We start from the raw sequence: 21,550 nt of genomic DNA, 5'->3' as shown, positions 1-21,550 counted from the left end.
TAAAATGTATTAAAAATAGCTCGTCTGATTTTTCCAAATGGAAAAAATAAACCTAACTGCAAATAACAAAAATGAAAAAGTAGAATTTCAAGAAAGAAAAAGGAAAAGAACTGTCTTCCCTATATGCCAACAAAACTGAAAACAAACAAAACAGCCTAATTCATACAAGCATAAAACTCCTATTTTTTTTCATTTTACCTTGCAATTGAGAGGTATTTATTTTTCCCTCCCTTCTCTTCTCTCCCCAATTTAAAAGGAAAAAAAAACTTGCAATAAATATTCATAGTCAAGCAAAACAAATTCTCAAAATGTCCTTGTCCATGTTGCATTCCACAACTTGAATTCATCACATATCTGTCAGATCGCTCATTGTCAGGACTCTAGATTTATGGTTGAACATTTTATTGGTCAGAATTCTTTAATCTTTTAAAGTTATTTTCCTTTACAATTTTATTACTATATAAACTTGGTTCTAGTCACTTCACTGTGCATCAGTTCATACAAATCTTCCCAGATTTTTATAAAACTATTCCTTTCATCACTTTTATACCATAATGGATAACATTCATGCCATCTACCATTACATTTACATATTATAAATTACTCATGTATTCCTCATTTGTTTCCAGTTCTTTAACATTATAAAAAGATCTGCCATGAATATTTTTGTACATGCGAGTCCTTTCCCCATTTTGTTTTATCTTATTAGATGTATCTGACTTTTTAGAAAAGCCAATGAATAAAATTTCCAAATTATCAGAGAAGAAATGGAAAAATTAAATGACCTAATCAAAGGGAATGAAATTGAATAATACATAAATTCCAAAAGGAAAAAAATCAGAACTTAAAGAACTGACAAGCAAATTATACAAATATTCAAAGAATAATAAATTTTAGTGTCATATAAACATTTGTAAAAATTGGAAAAGTTCCTACAAAATTCCTTCAATTATAGAACTATAGCCTTGATACCTAAACCAGGGAGAGATAAAGGAGAAAAAAGAAAACTTATATGTCACTATCCATAATCAATAGAGACACAGAAATATTAAATCAAATATTATTAGAAAGGCAACAGCAACATAATTAGATGATAAGTATATTATCACCAGGTTAGTTTGATACTAGGAATGAAGGTTTAGTTTGGTATTGGGAAAATTATAAACTTAATGGATCATATTAATGACAAAAATAATAAAAATGATATGATTATATAAGTATATAAATAAAAAAGTTTTGGGTAAAATGTAATACCAATTTCAGATTTAAACAAAAAACTGGGAATAAATGAAAATTTCCTTAATATAATAGATAGTATCTCTCTAAAATTAAGATCCATTATTATTTGTAAAGGAAAAACACTATCAATAAGGGGATGTGGCAAAATTGGGAAATTAATGCATTGCTGGTAGAGTTGTGAAATGATCCAACCATTATGGAAAGCAATTTGGAACTATGCCCAAAGGGTGCTAAAAGACTGTCTGCTCTTTGATCCAGCCATAGCACTGCTGGGTTTAAAAGACTTGTACATGGATATTCATAGCCACACTCTTTGTGGTGGCAAAAAAAAAAAAGGAAAACAAGGGGATGTCTTTCAATTGGGGAATGGCTGAACAAATTGTGGTACATGTTGGTGATGGAATACTATTGTGTTCAAAGGAATAATGAACTGGAGGAATTCCATGTAAACTGGAATGACCTCCAGGAATTGATGCAGAGTGAAAGGAGCAGAACCAGGAGAATAATGTACACAGGGACTGATACACTGTGGTACAATCAAATGTAACGGATTTCTCTAGTAGTAGCAATGCAATGATCCAGAACAATTCTGAGGGACTTATGAGAAAGAACACTCTACATTCAGAGGAAGAACTGTGGGAGTAGAAACACAGAAGAAAACAACTGCTTGATCACATGGGTCGATGGGGATATGATTGGGGATATAGATTCTAAATGATTACCCTATTACAAATATCAATAATATGGAAATAGGTCTTGATTAACTACACATATAAAACCCAGAAGAATTGTATGTTGGCTATGAGAAGGTTTGGGGGGAGGAGAGGAAAAGAACATGATTCTTGTAACCATGGAAAAATACTCTAAATTAACTAATTAGATAAAAATTTTTCCAAAAAAAAAATCAAAACCCCCAAATAAAAACTCAAGTAAATTTAAAAAAAATTAAAAATATTTCCAGTAAGACCGGGGTAAAGCAGGGATGTTCATTATCACAACTATTATTTGACATATTGCTAGCTCAAAATAAACACAAGAAAAAACTGAAGGAATTAGAACAGGCAAAGAAGAAAACAAAATTATCACTTTTTTTCAAATTAGATAATGATCTACTTGGAGGACATTAGAGAATGAACTAAAAATTATTGAAGTAATTACTAAGGTCAGAAAGGTCAGAAATAAAATAAAACTATAAATAATCAGCATTTTTGCATATAAAGATAATACCTCCACTAGAAGAGATACTCAAGGCCTATATACACATAGATGGCTGTGATTTGCAGTTTTCATTCATTTCACAAGGCAAGAAGATATGGTTTAGGAATAAGCGTGGTAATTAGAAAAGATCCCTTAACAGGAGAAAAGAAAAGAAATTGAATATAGGTGCTTCCCAATAACCCAGAAATATGAAAGATCTACAGAGGACAAGAAAAATGTAGAGAGAAGCTAGAAGGAGGAGAGCTTGTTTGGCAATTTGTATAGCAACCAGAGAAACCATTATTTTTTTCCTTTTTAATGCCAAGATAAAAGGAAGCTAAAATAAAGGGAAATGTCCAAAGAGGTATAGACTTTCAATCGATGCTGCACAGTCACAAGCTAAACTAATTCTTTTCCCTTCCTTTGGACTGGGTGTGATTGACACCTATTTCTGAATGTGCTCCATTGTTCTGGACTCCATAGTTCTGTGTTTGACAGAAGTAGTTTAAGACCTATTGTTCCTGTGGGTGATACAAACATATTTCCACATATAAATGACTTCCCCACATAAGGGTATAGAAGTAGTTTTGGGAGCCACATGGAAATCCTAGTACAGGGTTTATAGGCAAACCTCAAGCCATTGTTAGACAATTTTCTCTCCTTAACCAATAGCATGATAATAAATCAATCCTGTTTCATAACTACTCTGCCCAAGGCAGAATTAATACAAACTTCCAGTGTACCCCTATGAGATTATATGATGAACCAATTGTTTTGCTGTGTAATTCTGGTACCTGGCTCACTAAGAAAAGTGGATCCTCAGGCTTCATAGTGTCTCTAGAAACACTCCATTCTATAAGGTCCTAGATTTAGAAGGGGTCATAAAGAAGAACAAGTTCAATCAACTCCCCCTACTCGAATCCTCTCCCTACTCAGTTGTCAAAGTGATTTTCTTAAAAGAGTAGGTCTGACCTCATGAAATTCCTACTTACTAAACTAAGCCAGCTCCTTTTTGCCTCTGGAATCAAATAGAAAGTCCTCTATTTGCCATTTAAAGATTCCTTACAACCTGGTCCTTTCTTACCTTTCCAGTGGTCTTATACTTTACTACCCATCATGAACTCTGTGATCCAGCTAACACTTGCCTACTTGATATTCCTCACAAATGACATTCCATCTTCCCATAACTGGAATAAGCTCTCTCACTGCTATTTTGTAAGTTATCTAGCTTCCTTTACAATACAGATCAAATCCTGCCTTCAGCAGGAGACCCTTCCTGGTCCTCTAGCAATCTATGCAGAATCAGGTCATTGCTTTCCCTTCTAGAAAAGGTGTTACATCACCAACAAAAAACCCAGCACAAAGACATAGAAAGAAAAATTCCATCCAAAATAATTATTTCATATATTAAAATATTTAAGAGTCTATCTACCAAGATACAAATCAGGAACTATAAGCATTATTGCATAACCTTCTTTATAAAAGTCTATAGACCTAAATAATTAAAAAGATATTAATTGTTCTGTCTTGGGAAGTGCCAATATAATAAAAATGGCAATATTAACTAAATCAATTTACTTATTTAGTGCTATACTAATAAAACTATCAAGCATATACTTTATGAAGCTATGAAAAATAATAAATTCATCAGGAGGAACAAAAGGTCAAGAATCTCAAGAGGAGCAAAAAAAAAAATAAAAGGATGGAAAATAAAGGCAGCCTAACATTACCTGATACATACTACTAAGCAGAAATGGAATTATTTAGTATCAGTTAAGAAACAGAGAAGTCATTGTTACCTAAATAGAAATACAACAAAAAACAAGCGAAGTAGCATAGTGGTTGATAAACTGAAGGACCCCAACTATCAGAATAAAGACTCTCTATTTGACAAAAGTTATTGGGAAAATTGGAAAGTTTAGCCAAAATCAGCTAAACCACTGAAAGCAAACAATTTAGAGAGTGTCAGGTTCCATCCCCAGACCAAGTATCATGACCACCACCCCCTAGAGGGCATGTGCAGTACCCCTTTCCCTCTACATACTGGATGTACCCTGCCTTGCCTCTTACCCCACACAGGGGAGAAAGTGCTCCTATTGGGCTGTTGAACATAGGGACTGATGAGGTAAGGAACATCCTCAGGGAGTGTAGAGAGGGGGAAGGGAGTGACCCAAGCACTCCTCACCCCTCCAGCTCTGCCACCTGTGAGCTTCCCACCTTACCCCCTATGAGCTCCCATGGGGTTCCTGGGCAGAGGGGCAGAGGATGTGAGAAAAATGTCATCTGGCATGGTAGAGAGGGGTATGGGAGCAGCTCCACCCAAATCCTTCTGCCTTTCTAGAAACAAACTCTTGAGGTAGAGGGTGGGCAGGGAGGGTGGCCAAGTGCCCACAGAGAGCTCTCTGTGTGCCATCTTTGGCACCCATACCATAGGTTTACCATCACTGAGTTAGACCATCATTTCATTCCAAAAACCACAAAAAGGTCCAAATGTAGACAGAACCTAGATAAAAAAGTCACATCAGAAACAAATTAGAGGAACAGAGGATGTAACTTTCCAAAAAACCCTTACCTGCTCTCTTAGGGGGTTTAGGCAATCAGGGTTAACTGATTTGTTCAGCATCACACAGCTGGAAAGTGTCTCAAGCCATATTTGAACCCATGTCCTCCTACCTCCAGATCTGGTGCTCTATTAACTACATTTCCTACCTACCCCTAAGGAGCTATCTTTTTTGTAGCAATGGAAATAAGAGTTTTTGACCAAAGAGAGGGCAGAGAACACTTGCAGGAAATAAAATGGGTAACATAATACTTAATGCCACAAAAATAAAACCAGTGAGTTAAAATAAGAAGGGAAACAGCCAACTGGGGAAAAGACTTTGTTCAAAGTTTCTTTGACATCCAGGATGCATAAGAAATTGATTCAAATACATGTAAAACTCAATGGAATTGCTCATTGGCTCCAGGAAGGGGGCAAGGTCTGGGGGAGAGGAGAGGGAAAAAGCATGTAATCATGGGGAAATATTCTAAATTATTTAATTAAATAAATATTTTAATTGATTCAAAGATATAAAAACAAGAGCCATTCCCCAATAGACATTAAATACTCAGAGGATATGAAATGGGCAGTTCTCAAGGGAAGAAATCTATACTGCCAACAACCATGTGAAAAAATAGTTCATATCCCTAATAAGAAAAATGCAAATGGGAATAACTTAGATTCCATTTCACATCCACAAGCCTAGCAAAGCTGATATAAAAAAGAATATAATAACTGTTGTATGTTCTATAGAAGAATAGAAACCCAATATACTGTTGGTAGAGCTACAAATTCAACTGATCCAGCCATTCAAGTAACAATTTGGGACTAAAAGTCCCTAAATTCTAGCCATACCCTTAAACCTATCACTACTAAGCATAATAAGCAGAGAAGGAAAAGAAAGTAGGAAAAGATATATAGAAAAATATTTATTGCCTCACTTTTTGTTATAGCAAAGAACTGAAAAGAAAGGAGGTACTATTCATCAATTCTGAATGACTAAACAAATTATGGCATATGAATGAAACAGCAATCTAGTCACTAAAAGCTGATTCCAGGGATGGGTTCAGAGAAAATTGGGAAGATTGATATGAACTGATGCTGAACAGTGAGCAGATACAGAACAAGAGATACAATGACTAAAAATTGCAATGAAAACAACTTGGAAAGACTTAAAAATTGATCAATGCTGTAAGCAACAGAATTTTACAAGACCCTTCATGAATCAAGCTGCCCATCTCCTAAGAAAGAGGTGACTGACTCAGGGAGCTGAATGGGACATAAATTTTTGCTCATACTAAACAATAGGCATTTTATTTGACTACAGTTCTTTGTTAGAAGGAAGAATTTGTTTATAATTGTTGAGAAAGTGAAGGGAGGGATAGGAAGGAAAGGAGGTGAGGAAGGAGAATAGTAATAATGAAGCCAGAACAAAAGGAAAGAAAAAGTGTCACTGGGAAGTTTTTAAATGCACATAACAGAAAGAAGTTCAAAGGAAGAGTCAAAGAAGAAAGGTAATTTTGAAATCAATGTTTTATTTATACACTCTAAAAAATAAGATGTATGTAATAGATTCTCAGACTCAAAGCAAATCTGTTTTCCTCTGAAGATGGAAATGTACATTAGAACATTAGAAAATGTTGAATTCAGAATAACAAAAAATAAAAAGGGTTAAAAAGGAAAAAACAATGACTCAGTCACCTAGCAATTTTAAATGTTAATAACATGCTAAGTGACTTCCTTCTCTAAACCTTTTTCATTATTTTTTAAAATGGAGGAGAAGGAATAAGTCATTTCTAAGGCTCTTCCACTTCTAAAACATTATGTTCTAAGGTATCTTCCCACTCTACATTCTAAAGTTCTTTCTAGCTTTGAAATTTTGTTCTCTGTATCCTGACATTTTTGTTCTAAAATCTTGCTTATGTTCCCTATCAATACCAAGGTCCTTTCCAGCTCTGACACTGTAAGGTCCCTTTCAGCTAAAATGGCCAATAAATCCAATAGGGGGAAGGAGTGGTGAGTAAGCAGAATGAGAAGGTGCAGATATCACAGCCAACCTCACCCCCAGGAAGGTGCTCCATTTTAGGTGAGATAGCCAGGTACAGTGGGAAGAGCTCTGATTCCAGAGTCAAAGACCTGGGATAAAGTCTGCCTCTACTATTAGCTGTATGACCTAACCTGCTGAACCTCAGTTTCCTCTTCCATTAAAAGAGGGCATTGAACCAGATAGCCTCTGAGGGTCCCTTCCAGCTCTCCTTATCTATGGGGAAAGTGGAGGGAAGAAAAGAGAAGGGTCCATGGTCTAAGTCGTACCCCACTCCCAAACACAAAGTATGAGAGAATCATGCAAATAATTTTGCTTATGTCCTATCTCCTTAGGCACTGCCTCCCTCAAACATAAGAAAGCTTACTCTTTGCCCTAAACCTTAGAATTTAGAATCTGGAATCTGGAAGAGACCTTACAACATACAACATTAGATCTGGAAGTCTTAAAACACTGAATTGGTGAAATCAGACCACAGTGCTAGAGTTGGAAAATTCCTTAGAATACAGGATGTTGAAACAAAGAACAGAATTTAATTAAAGCTAAACCCTAAAGGCCTTGAAGGCCAACTTCCTCATTTTACAGATGAGGAAACTGAGACCTAAAGAAATATGACTTGTCCAGCTAGTGATTACTCTTCAGAGGGTAGAGAAAATGGTGGGGGGAGGTTGGGGAAGGGTACAAATTGCTCCAATAGAGCAAATCCACTGAAGACTCCCTCTTCTTGACCACCAACTCCCAAAGAGACCACTAAAACTCTTCCTTTTTCCCTGGCCCTCAGAATTATTGCAGAGGCCCAAATAGATACTCTCCAGTCCCTTCCCCCACTTCCCAGCCACATCCAAGGAGCAGACCTCCCCATTCCCAGGACTGGGGCAGGAGAATATGGAGAATGAGCCCTACCTTTAGCAGAGGTTTCTGGAGTAGAATACATCAAAAGCAACAGCCCCAGTGAGAGATGTGACCCTGGTTAGGAAGAAGAAGAAAAAGGTCAGGATGGAGAGAAGAGTAGGGGATGGAGACCAAGAAAATGAGAGAGAAAACAATTTATAAGGGAAGGGGAGAAAGGAGGGAAAGAAAAAAACAGAAAAAGAAAGGAGAAAACAATGGGAAAGAAATAGGAGAGGTGAGAGAATGGGTGGGAGGTGAATAAGTGGAAAGGGGAAAAGATCAGAGAAGAGGGGAAGGAGAATAGAGAGGGACAAGAGAAAAGCAAGTGGAAAGCAGAGAAGCCAAATGGGGAGGCAAAGGAGCCCTAACTAGAATCAAAGACTGTCCCAATCAAACTCACAAATCATGGTGGGGAAAAAGGATTTTTAAGAGTCTAGCAGCCTTCAAATAGCAGGAATCCTTCTGCTCTGCACAAGGAGCCCAGGACAGTATGGGCTCTAGCCCCTTGTACTGCCAACTGGGCTCCTCCTTGTCATTTATCTTCCCACTCCTGCTCTTCAAACCTCCAGCCAACCCCGCCCCCCTTGGACTTGATTAGTGGAGAGCATTCGATTGGAGTCCTGGAATCAATCCTTGGGGAGTCTGTGGAGTAGTTTCCTGAACTTTTAGAATGGTAGATTTACACAAATGAAAGTGGCCAGCAAATGCACTCACGAAGAGCCTTTTATAGCATAGCTCCCTCTGTCTATAGGAGACCTAGGCTTGAATCTCACCTTGGATATTTTACTCTGTGGCTCATGGGTCACCAGTCAGTCCTTTTACCTCTCAAATGCCTCCATTTGTCTTCTGTAAAATGGGGATAATAATGTTCACACTTCCTACCTCATACGGTTATTATGAGGAAAGTACAGTGATCCTTCACATATTGCAAGAGTTCCAGAGAGCCCCACAATACCTGAAAATCTGCCAGGTAAAAATGTTATATTTATTTTACTATTTACCTATATTTTAAGGCTTTATAAACTCTTCCTACTCTCCTATAAACCTTTTCCACTCTCTAATAAACACTGAGTCAATCAGCACCCAGGATACAGAACACAGTGCTGTGGTTGGTCACCTTTAATTCCATCAGCCAATAGTATGTCGTGTACAGTCTCAAATTGGCAAACTTCTGAAAATTGTAATGGCATACTACATTTCCATTGTATACAGTATGGGATTCATCTGGAAAATTGTGCAATATTGAAAAAATTCTGCCACACAGAATTAGGTTCATTTTTAAAACCAACAGTATGGTAAAGCCGAGATAAGTGAATTGTGATAGTGAGGTAATTTACAAACTTTAAAAATGCTATATAAATGTGTTATTATATTCTAAGATCCCTTCCAGAAGTTTTCAGATACTTTGTTAGAAAGTCTTTTCTATCCTTAATGATTTATCATAAATTACTAGAGGGGGCAGCTGGGTAGCTCAGTGGATTGAGAGCCAAGCCTATCTCTAGGAGGTCCTAGGTTCAAATCTGGCCTCAGACACTTCCCAGCTGTGTGACCCTGGGCAAGTCACTTGACGCCCATTGCCTAGCCCTTACCACTCTTCTGCCTTGGAGCCAATACACAGTATTCACTTCAAGACAGAAGGTAAGGGTTTAAAAAAATTTTTTTTAAATAAATTACTAGAACTCACACGAGCTCAGGATTTTACCAGACACCTCTGGGATTGGTTCAGCAGTAAAAAGAAGAAAACCTAATGTATAGTTTCCAGATTATGTACCAAATGTATAAAGGTAAGCTCACAAAAGAAATAATATCAGTTGCTGGGAAGTACAAGGGAAGCATGGTTAAAAAGGAAAAACAACACAGAGAACTGACAAACTACTGATGAAAAACAGACAAATTAACATTCAGAAAATAAGTCAAGATCTTCAGAGGGACAAAAGAGACTTCTCCTGATTAAAGACATGTTCTTTTGCAAAGATAGATAGATAGATAGATAGATAGATAGATAGATAGATAGATAGATAGATAGATAGATAGATAGATTTCCTACAGTGAGGCCTAGGCTTCAGGAAGGTAAAAGAACAGCAAGAATAGATGTTTTTTTCTTAAATCTTAAATCAAAACAACTCTGAGGTGTCATACTTAACAAATTGGTAAACATGAAAAATGATGGGAATAGTCAAGGTTTATGAGGTTATACGAAAATAGACTCACTAATGCATTTTTGGTAGAGCTATGGATTAGTCTAAAGATTTTGGAAAATGTTTCATTAAAAATATAATGGAAATAAAGTGACTAAAATCTCTCATTTCTGTGACCCAGACAGTCTATTACTAGGCATATACCCCAAGGAAATCATTGATAACAAAGGTCTCACTTATACACCAAAATATTTGGAACAACATTTTTTGTGATAACAAAGAACTGAGGACAAAGCAGATGCCCATAGAGGGAATTGGCTAAATGAATTGTGGCACATGAGTATAATGGAATAATAAAAAATGATGAAATGATAAATACATAGAAACATGGGAAGACTTACATGAATTGATACAGAGTGAAATAAAGTCAAGAAAACAATATACATAATGACTACAACAGTGACTGATTTTGTCAGTGTATAGATGGGGGTTTTTTAAACTCCTACCTTTGGCGTAGTATCAATTATAAGACAGAAGGGCAACAAGGGCTAGGAAATTAGAGTTAAGTTACTTGCCCTGGGTCACACAGTTAGGAAGTATCTAAGGCCAGATTTGACCCAATTCCAGGCATGGAGCTCTATCCACTGTGTTCCCTACTGCCCTGATCAGTTTTACTTATTATATTTGCTCTTTTCCTTTTTTCTTTTAAAAATATTCTTTCTTATAAAAAAAATGTGAAGAAAGTTGGCCTAGTAGTACCAGATCTTAAACTGTACTATAAAGCAGTGATTATCAAAAACAATATAGTATTGGCAAAGAGACAGAAGAGAAAATCAGTGGAATAGACTTGGGGTAAGTGACCTCAGTAAGACAGTCTATGATAAACCCAAAGATCCCAGCTTTTGGGTCAAAAATTCACTATTTGACAAAAACTGCTGGGGAAATTGGAAAACATTATGGGAAAGATTAGATTTATATCAACAGCTCACACCCTACACCAAGATAAATTCAGAATGAATGAATGACTTGAATATAAAGAAGGGAACTATAGGTAAATTAGGTGAAAACAGAATAGTATACTTGTCAAATCTTTGTGAAAGAAAAGATTTTAAGACCAAGTAAGAGTTAGAAAAAATTACAAAATATAAAATAAATAATTTTGATTACATTAAATTTAAAAGTTTTTGTACAAACAAAACCAATACAACTAAACTTAGAAGGGAAGCAACAAATTGGAAAAAAAAATCTTTATAACAAAAACTCAGGAAAAGGTCTAATTACTCAAACATATAAGGAGCTAAATCAATCATTCTCCAATTGATAAATGGGCAAGGGACATGAATAGGCAATTTCCAGATAAAGAAATCAAAATTATTAATAAGCACATGAAAAACTTTTCTAAATCTCTTATAATTAGAGAAATAATGCAAATCATAACAACTCTAATCACCCCTAGCAGATTGGCTAACATGACAACAAAAGAAAGTAATGAATGTTGGAGGGGATGTGGCAAAATTGGGACCATAATGCATTGCTAGAGGAGTTGTGAATTGATCCAAACATTCTGGAGGACAATTTGGAACTATTCCCAAAGAGCACTAAAAGGCTGTCTGGCCTTTGATCCAGTCATATCACTGCTGGGTTTGTACCCCAAAGAGATAATAAGGGAAAAGATTTGAACAGGAATATTCATAGCTGTGCTCTTTGTGGTGGCAAAAAAACAATTGGAAAATGAGGGAATGCCCTTCAATTGGGGAACGGCTGAACAAATTGTGGCATATGTTGGTGATGGAAACGATTGTGCTCAAAGGAATAATGAACTGGAGGAATTCCATGTGAACTGGAATGACCTCCAGGAAATGATACAGAGTGAAAGGAGCAGAACCAGGAGAACACTACACAGAGACTGATACACTGTGGTACAATCAAATGTAATGGACTTCTCTACTAGCAGCATTGTAATGATCCAGAACAATTCTGAGGGACTTATGAGAAAGAACATTATCCACATTCAGAGGAAAAACTGCAGGAATAGAAATACAGAAGAAAAAACAACTGCTTGATCACATGGGTCAAGGGGGATATGTTTGGGAATATAGACTCTAAACAATCTCCCTTGTGCAAACATCAATAATATGGAAATAGGTCTTAATCAACAACACATGTAAAATCCAGTGGAACTGCATGTCAGCTACAGGAGGAAGTGGGGAAGGGGGAGAGGGAAAGAATATGATCCTTATAACCAAGGAAAAATATACTAAATTGACTAATTAAATAAAATTTTAAAAAATAAAATCCTTGGGCATGAATAGAAAAAAACAAACAAAAAAAAACACCTGCTGGAGACATCTAAGTGGCTCAGTGGATTTGAGAACCACGTCTAGAACTGAGAGGTCCTAGATTCAAATCTGGCCTCTGACACGTCCTTAGCTGTGTGACCCAGGGCAAGTCACTTAACCCTCATTGCCTAGCCCTTACCACTCTTCTGCCTTAGAACCAAAACATATAATGATTCTAAGATGGAAGGCAAGAGTTTAAAAATGAATAAAGAAAATAGAATAACAAATACCTGCTAACCATTGCTCTGGTCTCTTACCTTATGACACTAGCTCTTAACCACAAGTAAGTCATTTTATCTTTCTATGCCTCTGATTCATCTTCTGCAAAAAAGAAAATAAGAATACTTCTATTACCAAATTCATAAGATCCCAGTTTAGCTGTGTTTTGAAAAATTTAAAATACTACATGTGCATTATTATTTCTCTCCCTTTTTGCTAATCCCCAGTTCTCTTGGACCATGAGGAAACTGCATGTTAGCCTTTTGGTCCTCCAAGCTGATCACTACAAAATGAGTCAGCTAAGTAACTCCAAGACTTTGCCTTTGAACCCCTACTTTGTATTTATCTCATTCTCCTCTGTTTCCCTTCTGTACACAGGTTATTTGTTAATTTAGAGCTGGACTGTGACATGATTATTCTGTTAATCCTGTATTCACTTTTCAAATGTTTCTTAAGGGCCAGAAGCCAACTGTGGTCCTGGACTTTGGTCCCATGTGCTCTTCTCTACCTCCCCCAAACAATTAAAAACACTTTGAGTTTCTGATACAGATGCTAATGGAAGGAAGCTAAGGATCATTCATTGCCAAGACTGGGGGAGGGGGCCATAGGGGAGGACTAGGGGAATAGAAAGAATGACAGACCAGCAGTAACTTGGGAAGTTACTTGTTGACCTGAGGTTGACCTTCACTCCCTGTGAATGGGCATGATGAATACAGAGAAACATGGGAAGATCTCCATGAACTGACAGAGTAACACAGTAACTACAATGTAAATAGAAACAATAAACCACACACCATCTAGCAAAATTGAGATCAAGTGGGACTCAAATGTAAAGAGAGGATATCCCCAACCTATCTTTTCATGGAGGTGTGAAGTCCACAGATGTTCTACATTTCACATTTTCAGACTTTCCCAACATGTCAAATAATTGTGCTGACTTTTTTCTCCTTTCTTAAAAAAATGCTATTTTGGAGCAGCTAGATGGCTCCGTGGATAGACAGCCAGGCCTGGAGAGAGGAGGCCCTGGGTTCAAATATGACCTTGGTCACTTCCTAACTGTTTGACCTTGAGTAATTCACTCAACCCTAATTGCCTACCTTTGCTGCTCCTCTGAGATCTACTATTGATTCTATGACAGTGGGCAAGAGTTTGTTTGTTTTCTCAAATAAATGCTATTTGTCATATGAGATGGCTCTTGGGAAGCCAGAGCAAGAGGGAGAGGTAAACATGGGAAACAATTGGGATGTAAGAAAGAGAAAATATCAATAAAAACTCATTTTTAAAAATAAAAAATAAAATTTCTTGAATTAAATCTGTATCTGTCTTCATTTGGTGAGCTCCATAAGGTCAAGGCCCCACAAATTATTTACCTGTGTCCCCCTGTGCATAGAAATGGTCCTGCACAAAACAGACCCTCAAGTCCAAGTCTATTGAACCTCAGAGTTGGAAGGGACTTGAGAGAACCTCACAGAAGAATGGTTCATATTTGTAGAGCACTAAAAGGTTTCTGCTGCTACTGAACAGTCTCTTATGAGCTGGCAAGAGCCAGGATATGATAATCATTCTGCTTTATGTATAAGGAAAATGGATCAGAAAAATAAAGTCACCTGCCAAAGTTCAATACCTAGTAATTATGGGAACTAGGATTTGAACATAGAAGCCTCTTGAAACCTGGTTATTCACACTTTCCCCAAGAACACACTGCATCTCATAGATCTCGATTTCTTCACTGTCTAATCAGATTCTAAGAATTCCACAGAGTCTGTTTTAGCTGCCTTCCTGTGCATGTGTGTGTGTGTGTGTGTATGTGTGGTGTGGTGTGTGGCCTTCCAAATGGGATATACAGACCTTGAGTATGTTTTTAATGATGAGATAATAAATAAATACATTCTGAAAATTAGATTTTGCTTTACATGTAAATTGCATTCCTTTTAAAAAAATTTTTTTTAGATTTTTTAAATCTCTTTTTTCATATTTCTCTTTTTAAGTATTTGTGTGATAATATTAAAAGACAGTAAGACTCATGTTATGTGAGGCCTCATGAATATATTTTTTTAAGATTCTTCCTTTAGGATCTTAGTGGCATTGTCCATATCACCTACAGGGCTTTGGGTAAAGATAGAAAGCACAAGTGGTATAAAAAAACCTGAAATTCTCTGAAGTCGCAGGTGAATTATGGGTTCACAATTTGTTCTTCTTATATCTCTACTGTTAATGAGTTTGGATCTATAAGGTTTTCAGTTAGTTTTATCAACATGAAGTACTTATAGGAAAAGCAAATTTAAGAGATTACACTAACTTGTATTGAAATGTTGCTGGCAGATTTTAGTAGAATTGACCATGTCTTTGCAAGTAACTTGGAATCAGAGAAGCAAATCCACTAGAAGGAGTCCCTTCAGAGCTGCCCTGATGAAGAGAGCTTTTCCAGAATGTCCAAGGGAAGATGTTTCCAAAGACCAGAGGACAGCAGAGGACCTCTGGGATTCAAGATGAAATGCCCTGATTGCATGAATACTGTGAGTGAGTTATCAGGTTACAAGGAGACTTGATGTAATTTATTATCTATGATCATTATTATATTACTTTGGCCTTTTGTTTCATAGCGTTTATGTTTGCCATTTATTTTATTTATTGTTCCGGATCAGGGCAATTCCTCCTACAAACTTTTAGTCACCTGAAAACTTTCTTTTTATATTAACCTAGTCTGAACAAAATCTGACTTATGGGACAATAATGTTAACTTTTCAATATTACTCAGAGGGAATCCCAAGGGAAGTTTGAAGTTCCCCAAAAATGATTTGTCACCCTAGTTAACTGTATAAAAAACCATTTTCCTGACACTGTCTTTTCTGAGTTACCTTGGTGATATATAAATTTCTACTCTCAAATTAGTCCATGGTAAAACCTCTAAGGACTTTAATTTTTACCTAGTTTACCCATGGAGGCTTTTAAACTAGGTCTCATTCCTTAAATATGAAATTATCACTGTTTAAATTTGTTCAACTTTAATCTGGGAAAAAATTTTTACAAGGATCTCTAGTAAAGGCCTTTTTCTCAAATACATAGAGAACTAAGTCAAATGTATAAGAATGTAAATCATTCCACAATTGATAAATGATCAAAGGCTCTGAATAAGCAAGTTTCAGATGAAGAAATTCAGGATATACCTATAATCACTTGGAAAATCCTCTCAATCACTCTTATTTTTCCAAGTCACTCTTAATTAGAAAAAAGCAAATTAAAACAATTCTGAGTTACCCCCTCATACCTAGTATACTGGCTAATATCACAGAAAAAGAAAATAAGGGAGTCAAGATGGCAGCTTAGAGGTAGCAAAAGTTCAGACCTCTGAAAATTCTTCCTTACTGATTACAAACTAAATCCTCCTAGGGGACTGAAAATCAAACCTAATAACAGGACAGAGCCAAGGAGCCCTCCTGCTAGACTCACCTTAAAAGGTATGCCCCCCCCCAAAAGCCTGAATTCGAGAACACTCAGGTTTAAGGGGAAGGAAGAAGGAAGGTCCCAGGAACCCCTCCCCCTCCAAGATCACTGAGCCACCAGCGTTAGCTGGAACCTCTGGCTGGACAAGGGTGCTGGTCTGGAGGGTGTACCTTCCTGGCAAAGCTGTGCAAGACTCAGAGCATCGAACACAGGTGGTGGAGAAGTAGTTGGAGAAGAAGCACAGAGCGGGCAGCCTAGTTGCAGCAGCAGAGATACTCCATATTGCCCCCCCCTTCCCAAAGTTTTGGCCTCAGTGCACATCCAGCTCTACAAGTTCAAACCAGCTGGACTTAATCTCATCAAAGACTTCAGAAGAAAGAGAAGCTCAAGCTCCAAGACCCCTCCCCCACAGACTGCACTGAGAGATGCTGACTAAGCTCCAAGGAGGAAGGCTGACAGAAAAGCCCAAAACCACAGATATAAAACATAATGAGAGGAACAAGAGTGCATGCAACAACAGGGGAAAAGAAGGGGGAAATATGAGCAAACAACAGAAAAAGAAAAATGAAATTACAATCAACAGCTTCTATCCAGGCAATGAACAAAGAACAAATGTAATGAAGAAGGATGAAGAAACACCAAACAAAAACATAGAAACTCCAACAAATTAGACACAGGCTTTGGAAAAACTCAAAATATAATTCAAAACACAATTAAGAGATGCTGAAGGGGAACTGGAAAAATAATTTAAAAAGCAAGATAAGTCATCTGGAAACATGTGCACTTGAACTAAAACAAGAAAATAGTATCTTGAAAGCCAAAATTAATCAGCCTGAAAATGAGACAAAGGAGATGAAAGATCAGAAGGAGAAGGATGACTAAAAAGCCAGGGAAGAAATCCAGTCTTTAAAAACCAGACTACAACAACTTAGAAGCAAGCAACTTCACAAGGCAGCAGGAAAATATAAAACAAAATTAAAAGAATTAAAAAATTGAGGAAAATAAGAAGCACTTCATTCACAAAACAGAAGATTTAGAAAATCATTCCAGGAGAGACAACTTAAGAATCTTTGGTCTACTGGAAGACCATGACAAAAGAAAAAGCCTGGACATTATCCTATAGGAAATTATCCAAGAAAACTGCCCTAATATTCTAGAACAAGAGGGAAAAGTGGAGATTGAAAGAATCCACATATCACCTCCTGTACTTAACCCCCAACTGACAACACCCAGGAATGTTATAGCCAAATTCAAGAACTATCAGACCAAGGAAAAAATATTACAAGCTGCTAAAAAGAAGTCATTCAGATAACATGGAATCACAGTGAGGACAACACAGGATCTGGCTGCATCTATACTGAAGGACCAAAAGGCATGGAACAGACTAGTGCAAAATCTACTATGGTTCAGCTGAAAATTGTTTTAAATGCAGGCTTAACAATCATGATTTAAGACAAAACAAAAGCAAAAATAGATATAATTTAAAAAGATGAGTAAAGAAATTACATCTTGCTAAAAAGCTACAATAGATTGGGGAATGGATGAACAAGTTGTGGTATATGGTTGTGATGGCTGAAAAATTAAATATTAAATATACCCTTTCCAGATCATAATGCAATAAAATTATATTCAATAAAGGGTTATTGAAACACAAATTAAAAACAAATTGGAAATTAAGTAATCTAATCCTAAAGAATAAATAGGTAAAAAAAACAAATCAAAGAAATAATTTCATTAAAGAAAATGACAACACAATTTGGAAATACATATTACATATTACATGAAAGCATTGTTATAACCTATACAACACTATTTACCACCTGAATGGGGAAGATTGGAAGAGAAACTCAATTGTAAAAATTCAGAAAACAATTGTCGAAAATTATTTCTACATGTAATTGAAAAAAAAGTTAAAAAAAAAGAAAAAGACTGACGACAATGAAACAGCAAGCTAAAATTTATAGAATGTAGTCAAAATAGTATTTTGGAGAAAATTTACATCTAGAAACACTTATATCAGTAAAGTAGGGAAAGAAAAGATTAATGAATTAGGCATGCAATTTAAAAAATATTTAAAAAATAAAACCAGAAAGAGAACAAATTAAAAATCCCCAATTAAACAGCAAATCTGAGATATCAAAGGAGAAAATTGTTCTTCCAGATGAATTTTGTTATTATTTTTCCTAGTTCTTTAAAATAATTATTTGATAATTTGATTTGTATGTCACTGAATAAATAAATTACTTCATTTAGGTAGAATTGTCATTTTTATTATATTTTATTATATTAGTTTGGCCTACCCATGAGCAATATAAATATATATACATATGTATATATATATATTTGCACTGAATGTGATGACTTTATTGATGGTACACAATAGAGGACTCTATGCTCCTCATACACACACACACACACACACACACACACACATATACACACACACAGCAGGGGTGCTTTGGGACAAGTATGTGAATGGGGCATGGGATCTCCAGCATAGGGACATGGGTTATGAATGTGGGATTCCCAGTGGTGGAACTACTCTTTTTTGGCTGGGGATGAAGATCCATAGCTTTCCACTTTAGTCCTTGGAGGCCATGTACATCATAAGGTATACTACATGATGTCTGTAACCATACTTGTTGTTATACCAAGAAATGAACTTGACATAATGGTCACGTAGGGCAATGCCAGCCCCAGCATCAAAGGTAGAAGAGTGGGTGTCACTGTTAAAGCCACAGTACAACTTGGTCCTCTGTGTAGCCCAAGATGCCCTTCAAGGGTCCCTCTGATGTTTGCTTCACCACCTTCTGGTTGGGTAAAAAGAGGAGGTCTAGGCAGTATGTCAAAATAATGGTCTCCTCCCTTACTGAAAATTCCTCTCCCTTATATTAAGATACCAATAACAGAACGAGGTGACTCTGTCTCTCACTTCAGAGGTCTCCAGTGGGGACAATGGGGCACTGTGTACAACTTGTCCCAATTACTGCACAGGAAGATGTACTATGGAATGGCTAAGGAAAAGGGAGCACAGGTGCTAATTTGAATTTGTGGTGGGAGAGCTTGATATTATCTGGTTTGGAAGGGTGCCCACTTAAAGAATTACCAGGCTCCAATGAGGCTTTAAAATAGAGGAATTTATTAAGTGAATGGCAGGGGGGCAGGTGCAGGTAAAGTCTGCCTCCCTGAGGAAAAGGGGTCCAGGATTTTTATACCTTAAAGGAACAGAGACTACATGACAGGAAGGCAGGTAGGGGGACAAACAAAGAGGATTAGGTGACATTCCCATGTGAGATGCCTTGGTATTTGGGGTAGAAGCACAAGTATGCATTGGTTTTGACATTTTAGATCCTGATCATAAAGGAGAGTGAGTTGCATATCTCAGAGAATCTAGTGATATTTGAGAAGGTGTACAGTCATGCTAAAACCCTTATCATAAGACTAGCGGAAATATACCTAAAACAAAAGGAAATGCATCTCTCAGAGAATCCTTTGTTTATGCAGTTGTCACTTTAGTTGCACCAGGGCTGGCTTTCTTTACCATCAACAATCCTGGGGTTCAGAATTGAGGAATTCCTCAATTTCTAGAGATTTGAGGTGTCCAGGGGACCATATACCCCCATACCAAATTCAAAAAGATAGTGGGAGGCACTAAGAAATCAGGAGGCAGACTGCCAAAAGTCCTAGGGGATAGGAGGGAATTGAGATTTACTTAACTTTCACTTTTTGAATTATGTCATAAGAAATGATGAACAGGATGAATTCAGGAAAATCTGGAAAGACTTAAAGTGATGCAAAGTGAAGTAAACAGGAACAAGAGAATACTATGTATAGTAATGATGTGTAATTAAAAATCTTGTGCCTTTGAACTACATTTCCCTGGAGCCCACTGACTTCCTGTCATCACATGCTGACATAGACAGGAGATAATAGGGTGGTCTTCTGTGGCTAGCTCTCTTTCCTTCCTGGGTTGGGACATTGGTGGAGCAAGCTGTTTGAACAGGTAGATTAGCCATAGGCACATGGTTTTATTTTGTTACCTTTTTATTTTGTTACTTCTAGTAATTATTAATAAATCTTATAAAATATAATATTTCAAATTATTATGTATTAATTTTAATTTTTACAATGATGGCAACCACTGAAGTTGGATAAAGAATTCTCAATTTTTTAAGTTAGATTTGCTAAATTTTGCAAAGTCATGTTTCTCCTGCCATGGTTTTTTGCCCACCCCCACCCCCCTCATGAACTACAAACTCTCTTCAGAGCTGCTGCCCTGCTCCTGCTGGTTTTTTCCTCCTATTTTTCCCACCTGCCTCACCTGCCCAGATGCTTTAGTGTGAGTGACAGCTGGGGGCTCTTGACAGAGAAAGGATAAACTACTTCAGCACATCTGCTTGAGCCAGTGTTCCTCACTGCTACCTCTGGCAATACTGTTGCCGATCCAGACTCCAACTACTAATTCCCAGCCACCAGTTTCTGCTGCTTCTGTTCCTGATCCTGCTCGCTCCTGCTGCTGTTGCTGTTGCTGTTACTGTTGCTGATTGCTGGCTCTGTGTCTTTAGAACACACAAGCTGGGAGTCATTGGAGCTGCTCTCTGGGCAGCTGGTAAAGTACATTGCCAATAGCTGAGTGCTTGATCACTGCTTGCCCTAGAAGCCCAGGTGTGTTTCCCTTAGATAATAATTAGCCTCTTAACTCCTTCCCATTTCTGCTGTCCATGAGCTACTGCAGCCTGCACCTGATTTCCTGAAAGTTCAAGAGCCATTTAGAAGCACCTTTTTTTCACTTGGAGGGTGAAGTATAAATCCCTTCACCCACACACACATGGGTTTTTGAGTTGTTTTTTTCAGCAGGGAGACACACCCACCCCTATCCAAGTTTGGCTAGCCCAGATAGGCTTCCATGCTCTGCCTGTAGGGGAAAGGACTAAGGTAGTGTTTTTTCCCCTGGGGGAAGGGAAAGGAACATTACTCTTCTACACAGGAAGTAGAATGGCAAGCATGGCCCATTCTATGAAAGAGCAATGCATTATCTATTTCAAACAGATCCCAATTTTAGGATGCTTTTTCTTCCTATCATTCCTGAGTACACTGGTCCTTGCGATTATCTTGCCTGAGATTCAGGGAAGACATTCATCTCTTGCCACTTGGGCCTGCTCAGTCTCTAAAGCACATCCAATTTGGGATTCCTCCACAATATGTTCAGTGAGGAATTCTCCCTCAATATGGGAGATCCCAGAGGTGTGACGAAAGGATAGGGATATCCCTAAATGGATAGGGAAGGAAATTTAAAGAGTCTGGAGATGAAAATTTTAAGCCATTTCTGACTTCATTGTTTTATGAAATTTCTATATCTTATTGTATTTTGATGATTATTTTGCTTTAAGATTTAATTTTTTTATTAATCTGATCAATACTATTCTGTTACACTGAATCATTTTAGTCTACTTTGTTTTGGCTATTAGATATATTCTGTTACATTATTTTGATTTGTGCC

General features: G+C 37.0%; 1 protein-coding gene across 1 annotated transcript in view; it reads right to left on the bottom strand.

Annotated features, from left to right (window-relative positions):
• The window catches only part of LOC130456428 (prostaglandin G/H synthase 1-like), a 43,382-nt gene extending 23,204 nt beyond the window's left edge, over positions 1–20,178 (bottom strand). Inside the window, exon 1 of the mRNA XM_056812100.1 lies at positions 7,923–20,178. Coding sequence (XP_056668078.1) covers positions 7,923–7,953 — 31 coding nt within the window. The 5' untranslated portion in view covers positions 7,954–20,178. The remainder of the gene's footprint in view (positions 1–7,922) is intronic.
• Positions 20,179–21,550: the final 1,372 nt, after the last annotated feature.

Source organism: Monodelphis domestica, chromosome 1, assembly GCF_027887165.1.
Source record: "Monodelphis domestica isolate mMonDom1 chromosome 1, mMonDom1.pri, whole genome shotgun sequence".
NCBI classification, from domain to species: Eukaryota; Metazoa; Chordata; class Mammalia; order Didelphimorphia; family Didelphidae; genus Monodelphis; species Monodelphis domestica.
This window is presented reverse-complemented; position numbering and strand designations above follow the sequence as displayed.